Genomic DNA, 9,039 nt, shown 5'->3' with positions numbered 1-9,039 from the left:
CTTTACTATTACTGCTATCTATATGCCATATGTATCAGCCTGCAATTATCAATAAAGTTTTCTCTGAGGTTTAAGAGTCTCTCCATGTGTTTTTATGATGTCGAATGCCCCCTGGGGAACACAGACTACATGTCAATTTGAACCATTTCAGCAGTGCACATATATAGAGGTTTACTTTATTAAAACACTGTTTGATACATTTTTTTTTAGAATGTTTACATTACATTGTCAAAGCGTATTTTTGTGACCATGTCGGTGGTAAATATTATCAAAATTATAATCAAAATATAATCAAAATTGACGTTTTTTGGCTTTTAGTATGAATATGTTAGCCTTAACGTTATCTATAAGTTAGTGTGCTCTAAAACAATGACAAATTTTGCATTTACAAGATATAAGCGTTCAAAACTTACAGTCTTCCGTCAATATGGATCCATTTTGATGACATCACCCTGCAATTCAGCTTCTCATTAAACTTTCTGTCCAATCAAATGCTCTCTAGAAATGCTCCCCTACACTATAAATAGACGCTGAAGCTGTGGCTGAAATCGCTCACTTGTTCACATAATTAGTATTTTTCTGTACAGTGAATGGCACGTAGTGCCCTATATAGGGGACAGGGAATGATGTAGACATGGTGTTAAAGGGTTAGTTTACCCAAAAATTTAAATTAGCCCATGTATTACTCACTCTCAATGCATCCTAGGTGTATATGCCTTTCTTCTTCAGACGAATCCAATTGGAGTTATATTAAAAATTGTCCTGGCTCTTCCAAGCTTTATAATGGCATGGGTGGGTGTTTTTGTTCAACAGTCCAAAAGAAGTCAAATAAAGCGAATCCATCCATATTAAAACGTGCCTCACACGGCTCCGGGGGGTGAATAAAGGCCTCCTGTAGCGAACCCATGCATTTTTGTAAAAAAAAATAAAAATAAAAAATCCATATTTAAAACATATTTAAACAGTTTTGTGTAACTTCTACTAACTGTTGTACGCACGTTGTTATGAAGGGAATGGGCCATTAGGGAGCGATACTAACTGTTCCTTTAAATATCTGCCACCTCACTTCCTCTCTGAGCACATGGCAATGGTGGAAGCCATTTAAAGGAGAGTTGAGGCCTAGACAGCAGTGATGGCCATGACTGGTTTATTTGTTATGTGGACTATGTGCGTGCATCAAGTGTAAGTTGTCACTTTGTATTTAACATGAGGAGATATATTGTTTGTGCAAGATGAATTGTTTGTACAGATTGTTGGTTGAGGAACTTTAATCTTTATATCCATGGATACTGTTTGTTGTATGTTTGAATATTGGGTCATTTGATGTCGTTGAAACCTTGGTAATTTATGATATTTGTTTAATAAGAGGAGTTTGTGGTTCCATGAGCAGCAATATATTAGTGTTTGATGAATTAGATTTGTAACTGATGTCAATGTTGTTGTTGTTATTCCTTCTTTACAGTAAACACACCTTGATCCACATGTTGAGCCATCAATAAAGTTATTAATGTAACTTTGTGCATTCTCATCGATGCCCTACAACGATTATAATTTTACCCAGCTTCCATGAAACATTCTAAACACACATTTACTTAGGACGTATGTACAGCGCATGCGTGTGTGAGTCTCGCGACAACCAATGTTTGTTTACAAAAGCAAAGGAAGCAAAGTTTCGATTTTTTACATTTTAATAAAGTGATAAAGACTTTATGACAAGTTCCGCCTGCTGTGGGATCTCTATCGGAAAAAAAGATATACGCTGATAAAACTAGCTATTATTCACGTCATGATGGAAGCCGCAAATAACGTAAGTAAGGACATTTACTGGGCCGCTGTGCCAATGATATTTATTATAAACACTGCTTGTTTGTCTTGAAGTTGTAACTCTCTATTAGTGCTATTGGATCTTAGATATTTATTTTAAACACTGTTTGTTTGTCTTGAAGTGTCTGTCGCTAATTTGCTGTGAGCTCTGTCATGGTGTATTGTCTTAAACACATTACATTTGTTGGTTTTGTGTGGTAGGAGGGATTGAGTGTCTGTATATTTTGTGTGATGATGCATTTGTAATGAGGCTTTGCATTTGCAGACTTAAATTTAGCTGTTTTATTTTGGTAATATCAGTCACTCTCGCTGTACTGTTTTGTTGCGGTCGCACACCGGACGAGAAGCGCAGTGCCCCAGTGCAACACGTATCGCACACCGTTCAAGACGGCAGTCCAAAACATTTAATCTATTCCCAAAACAGTCAAAACTTAACTTCAAGAATGAGCAAGTGCTGTCAGAGTTTAGAGTTCGGGGATCGAAAACAGCAAATGGGATGAGAATTTGCGATCTGTAGCTCACTAACGTTAAATGAATCACAAAATTTTTTAGAACCACAGAAAGACAAATGTTTTGCTGAAAAAATGCACAATACACAATCGTCCAGCCTAGGATGAAGTCATTATGTACATTAACAATGATTTGGGACAAATATAATGTAATTTAATGGAAAATGATGTGAGTGGCGCTGTGGCGCGGCAGGATTATGAACAGCGCCCGGAGTCGCAGCTGGGATCCGTGGACAGTCGCCGGTGGTGCCGCCAGTCGGTCTTCGTGCACGCAAAGAAAACAATGTGTGCGACTATTAAAGACGTGGTGTGGTGTAATGCAGTGCTGCACTTGTCCTCCGGTGTGCGACCACATTAAGGCTGGAATAGCCTTTTGTTTCAAAAGTGGAATTGTCAAAGATGACTTTTAGAAGAAGACACCGTAAGTTAGGCTGGTATTTTGTAATTTCCCCCAACGAGGGTAGGGGGAGAGGGCCTAGGTTCTAGAGTCACGGTTCGCTACTGAGTTACAGTATACAATTGGTAATAAATATGCCCAAAAAACATGGTTACAACTAGGGGTTGCACCGACTAGTCGACTTCAATGCTCTGCCATGACGCTTTAAGCTTGACGTCGACTAGTCGCCGGTCCTATAGAGGGCGCAACAGGATAAGAAATCTTTGAAGGACTTCCACATTTACGCTCCGTTTCCAAACAGTTAAAATGACAATTAAGTGCATACTCTGAAAGTGCTCCACAAGACGTGTGATTATATTACTGGATGCTCAAAATTGAACGGGAGAATGCACGTTTTAAACAGCATATTGTACATTTCTCAGTAAAATAGCTTAGAAACTGAAAAGTTCAAGCATATATTTCTTAAGAACTAAATCCCACAGCTTCAGTAGAGAGACGGTGCCAGGTAGAATTAATTCACACACGCAATCGCTCTCACTAATGCATTCATATGAATGTAATCTTTTCTGTGCTACTTTATCTGTATCTGATTTAGAACAAGCAGAAATCCGTGAGAAATATAACGACCCAAAGACAAAAGAACTGACAAAAATTAGCTGTTATAGGAGCAATAGCCATGTGGGCAGCACTGTGTCATATGCCATAGCTGTGCACAAGGTGTTTGTCACAGCTCCAGACTTATTTGTTCATTAATGACGTCATCAGCGACTAGTCGACTTCGACTCGACTTTCATCACATAAAAGTCGACTTCAAAAAATAAGAAGTCGTTCAACCCCTAGTTACTACACTTTTACTATAGTAACCATTGTTCATTGTTCATTTTTGTAAAGGATTGTCTACAATAGAATTAAATAAATGTTTTAATAGGTTATAACATTTACATCACAAAATATTAGGGAGCGACATTTATTTAGTTCATTGTGATATGAAGCCATTGGGGGTTACTGAAAAGCCCCATCAAACCTGGGTTGCGGTGCAGGGGGACGGGACTGTAATGACAGGTCTGCATGGCAGGGTAAGTGGTGTAGCCTATCTGGAGTGCATATGAATATGAATATTAAGCTTGATATGTTTCATGCATTATATTTCCAAAACACGTGCAATTGATAAGCTTTCGTGACGACGTGCAGCAGTGGATTGTCCTGAGCATCTTTCATGCTGGCCTCGGGCAGTCGGTTGAAATCGCTGTGGGCCCCCCACAGCCTTGGGCCCCTATAACCATCACCACCTTTCAACCCACTCACGACGGCCCTGCCTAGTTAATATCACACAAGTGCTGTTTTTACGAATATCAGCATGATTGCAAATGTATTGATATTGATTTTATAAAACAGTTCAACAAACAAGTAAATACTGAGTTACACTTTAGACACAATATTGTCTGGTTTTACTCTGTTTCACAGTCAATATAGTTCCAAAACACACAGCAATGTGGTCTTCGCTGAATGAAGCAGCCTTTTTGAACGAATCGTGTGAGTCAATGAGTCACTGGCCCATTCATCAACCACTTGCTTCATTCCTGAATCAAGTAGCTTTTTTAAATTATTTTTTTTCATGAATGATTCAAAGACTTATTCATTCATTAATTAACTTTAAACTGCCGCTTCCAGCTCAAATATGAGTCCAATATCCATAATAATGCTTCATCCAATGAAAAAAGTCCGTCTCCTGTTGTCTCTCACATCAAAATCAACCACATATTTGTTTTGAACTGTTTTGGCTTGTAGGAGGTGCTTGATCTGTGCAGATTTCTCTCCTGATTCAGACCAGACCACTTTTTCACTGGAGGAAGTGTTATTATAGATTACAGACTTGTATTTTAGTTCAAAACATCTTAATAATGGATTTGTTTTTTCAAACATGCAGGTTTTGTTTTCTCAAGATGTTAACTGATGGACTGGAGTGGTGTGAATTGTGGATTATTGTGAGTTTTCTCAACAGTTTGGACTCATTCTGACGGCACCCATTCACTGCAGAGGATCCATTGCTGATGCTACATTTCTCAACTAAATGTCATTTTTGGGTGATCTGTTCCTTTAAGATGTAGCTTCTGTGTTTCCTCTGCAGTGCAAAGATGGATTTTGTTGATACTGATTTCATTTGGTTGGTAACAGCGACGGTCCCTTACTGTCTTGTTATTCTAAATTTATTTATTGATTAAATCTAAGACATTGCGATAAATTATGATGAATATATCATGGATATCTAATCCAACACTCATCCAGCATTTCACTGTTTTGCTGTTTGCTATTCATTTAGTTTTCATACAGGGAATGAATTTGTTATCAAATGTAAAATCAGCAAAATCTTGTTCATTTTCATGACTTCCTCTGATAAATCAAACTGTGATGCAGGTCGAATCCTGTTGAGGGAGGATTCAACCAGATACATATCAGTTCTTCAGTCGTGTTTCAGAGTGTTTTCAGACATTAAGCATCACTATCGTGAACCGATGAAGAAAATGCTTCTCAAAGTAGTTTTGTTCTGGTTGTGTTTGTGGCGTCTGGTTGGTGAGTTTTACTTCACATTTAAATGATTACAAGTATTTTAATGAAGCTTCATCAAACTGACATCAAGTGATTTTGATCTGTGATAAACTGTTCTTCAGGACTGTTTTGTAGTTCTACCAGTCCGGTGTCATTGCTGGTGATAGAAGGAGAGTCTGTCACTCTAAACACTGGTCTTACTCAGATAAAGCAGGTTGGCAGGATTCAGTGGTGGCTTGAGAATTATAAGATCGTTGATACCAATGTAACGACCGGCAGCATGACTGTATTTGATGATGTTCTTGATGGGAGATTCAGAGACAGACTGAAGCTGGACAATCAAACCGGATCTCTGACCATCACAGACATCACAACTGAACATGCTGGAGATTATACAGTAAAAACCAACCGACCAATGATATTAGCAACATTCATTCTCAAAGTCATTGGTGAGTTACATTTATTTCACCTGCTTACATTTTAGAGTAAAATTTATGTCAAGCTTATTACTTTTGAAAACAAAGTTATTCAAAAGTCTTAATCTGTGACAAACCCTGTTTCAGAGTGTGAAGAAATATCAGTGATGGAGGGAGACTCTGTTACTCTAAACACTGATCTTACTGAAATAAGTGAAAATGACACACTGTGGTGGGGGTATGAAACTGAAATGACTTTAACACCTATAATCAATAGAGATGATCCAGTATCTATAATCTTATTTTATGGTGCGCTTGAGATATTCAAAGACAGACTGAAGCTGGACAATCAAACTGGATCTCTGACCATCACAAACATCACAATAAAACACGCTGGACATTATAAACTAATGATAACTGGAGGAAAACTGTCATTAAAAGCATTCAGAGTTTCTGTCTATGGTGAGTAGAGATCATTTGTCCTGTCCTTTAAATAAAATCATTTTACAAGACAGACTGAAGCTGGACAATCAAACTGGATCTCTGACCATCACAAACATCACAATAAAACACGCTGGACATTATAAACTAATGATAACTGGAGGAAAACTGTCATTAAAAGCATTCAGAGTTTCTGTCTATGGTGAGTAGAGATCATTTGTCCTGTCCTTTAAATAAAATCATTTTACAGTTTGAAATTACAGACTGTTGAACACTTTGAACCGAAAATAAGACTGTTGATTACATTTGGTCATATTTCTTATGTTTTCAGCTCGTCTGCCGGTTCCTGTCATCAGCAGTAACTCTTCAAACTGTTCATCTTCATCATCACAGCAGAATTGTTCACTGGTGTGTTCAGTGTTGAATGTGGGTCATGTGACTCTCTCCTGGTACAAAGGAAACAGTTTATTGTCCAGCATCAGTGTGTCTGATCTCAGCATCAGTCTCTCTCTACCTCTGGAGGTGGAATATCAGGATAAAAACAGCTACAGCTGTGTGCTCAACAATCCCATCAGCAAGCAGACTCAACATCTGGACATCAGTCAACTCTGTCACACATGTTCAGGTACAGCAGCGCTGATATTAGAGCTGATATTAGTGTTTATTGACTGAGCTGATCTCAGTTTGATGTGTTTATTCCTCAGACTCTGTCCACTGCTGTGGTTCTACTGAAGCTGTGATCCGATTGGTCCTCTCTGCTCTGGTGGGCGTGGCTACTGTCGTTATTCTAGTTTATGACATCAGATCCAGAAGAGCTGAACAGGATCGAGCACAGATTCACACATCAGGTATGTAATTGTGGTCATTTTTCATATAACTGTTTTTTTAAATAGAATTCATTAATCTTCATTTATTTCTAATGGCTTTATATATTAATATGCTGGTGTTTATGTTGTTTATAGGTGGCTCATTTACACCCTAGAAGATGATTTGAGAACAAACCATAACAAATTCTCACATCGATGCTCAAAATGTTAGTGTTTGTCATGATAAATACTGAAGATGACCAAATATTGCTTTGCTAACGCTAGATTATTTATTATAACATGTTTTTATCCTGTTTGAAAGGCTTTGTTTATATTTTCTTCCGATAAGACACAGTTTCACTTGACGGCTGTGTATGTGCCATCTGTATTTGTTTGCATTTATCTATAAAGTTTTCTCACTCTAAGCTTCAAGAGTCTCTCCTTGTTTTATTACATTTATTATGTCGAGCGCCTCCTGGAGGAGTACAAACAAAGTATATTATAAGTTCAGCAGAGCACCACATACAGTATACTGTAAAGCTTACTTTAGCCTATTTTAAATGTTATTTGTAAATGTTTACATTATTATTAAGTTAATTCATATACCGCTAAAAACAGTGGGGGGTTTTTTCAGATTTTTAAAAAATTATTATTAAATAGGCCTAGTTCGTTTTATATATCTGCAAGCTATTTTTTTTAATTAATCTGATAACGTAGGCTACAATACTGTAATAAAGCAAAAGTCGTTACAGTTGAGTGAACGGGATTGAGACTGCAGCTATGATTTTTGCGTTCCCATTTGTTCAAACAGCGTTCCTATGAGACGGATAACTTGACTAGCAGCGGACCGATCTCGTTCACAGCATCTATATGTTGTTCTGGTCGTTCTGAAATGCCTGAGGAAAGTCTGTCGTCAAAGTATTTCTGTATAATTGTCTTACATGACTGCGTTGCCAAACAGCAGCATCCACCTCCGAAAGCATTGACAGCATTTATTGTGTTACGTCTGCTCGCTCTGAGGTGCTAGTAATTTATATCATATATATGAAAATTATTATATTCAGTGGCTTTTCCTATATTCTTAGAGCTATTTAGTGCCACAGTTTATCAGGAAGTGACGATTTTGTTCTCTTTGACTCGTTGGCTGGAAACGGTGCTTTATTCGCATATGTTTTATTTGATATTCCAGTTTTGTGCATAAGTTTAATTCAAATCTTTGGATGGAAACATAGCTACTGATAAATGCAATAAGGGATATACTTAGCCTAGTGTGGGTTAGTGTGGGTTTAGTGTGTGTTAAGGGCACTGAGCTTTGCCGCTTTTCAGACCTGGGACGGTCTTGTGCACTTACTTCCTGTCGTGTGCACGCGCCCTCAAGACCGCAAGTGTGGGTATTTGGACAGACCCTAACCTCGTTCTAATGTTAGTGAATTCAGAATATACTAAACTAGTGTCTGTGTGTACTCAAGGCTAGTCATTTGCATAAAACACATGATCAAAGCTGAACATGTTGTGTTCTGATATATTTATATCTAATGTGTCTTGTCTTGAGAAACAGCTCTTACATCAGCATGCTTATTATTAGATGAATGCGGTCAGTGTATCTGTCAGTAGTTTGTAGGCCTAATTTTCTCTCCTGTTTAAATGAACTAAACATTCTGAGTTCCACTCCATGCAAAACATCATCTGAAAATATGAGAGAACACTCTACACACAGTTATAACAAGTGATCTGTTCATGATTCATAAAGCCATTAGAGAAACTCTGAAATCAGCCTGAGCAAACATTTTAGATATAACAACAAGACGGTTCATTCATAATATTATTTAAAAAAAATAATCAATAATAACTCACATCACTCATGAAGGTATCCATTATCACCGCGCGTGTGCATTAACTCCGCACACCCTGCTTCTGATGACGTCGCTCGTGATTTTTTTTTTTCCACCTTATTTCAAATTACCGACTCATACTTTTCTCATCCTAATTTTACAAGTTGAAAGTTACAAAACAACACACGCACAGCGCTGACTGACTCTGATAACGGCCGGGTGTTCTCCGAGTCCGATCGACTCGGGTATTACACACAATGTTAAACA

At 37.8% G+C, this 9,039-nt stretch overlaps 1 protein-coding gene across 1 annotated transcript; it reads left to right on the top strand.

The window, feature by feature from the left end:
- The first annotated feature begins 5,557 nt into the window (after positions 1-5,557).
- LOC107711378 (lachesin-like) lies at positions 5,558-7,116 on the top strand. Its single transcript, XM_016516365.1, has 5 exons — positions 5,558-5,666; positions 6,093-6,155; positions 6,466-6,759; positions 6,839-6,982; positions 7,097-7,116. Exons 1-5 carry the CDS (start codon positions 5,558-5,560, stop codon positions 7,114-7,116), a joined length of 630 nt encoding a protein of 209 aa, XP_016371851.1.
- Positions 7,117-9,039: the final 1,923 nt, after the last annotated feature.

This window comes from Sinocyclocheilus rhinocerous, unplaced genomic scaffold, assembly GCF_001515625.1.
Source record: "Sinocyclocheilus rhinocerous isolate Xijiao unplaced genomic scaffold, SAMN03320098_v1.1 scaffold1469, whole genome shotgun sequence".
Lineage (NCBI taxonomy): Eukaryota > Metazoa > Chordata > Actinopteri > Cypriniformes > Cyprinidae > Sinocyclocheilus > Sinocyclocheilus rhinocerous.
This window is presented reverse-complemented; position numbering and strand designations above follow the sequence as displayed.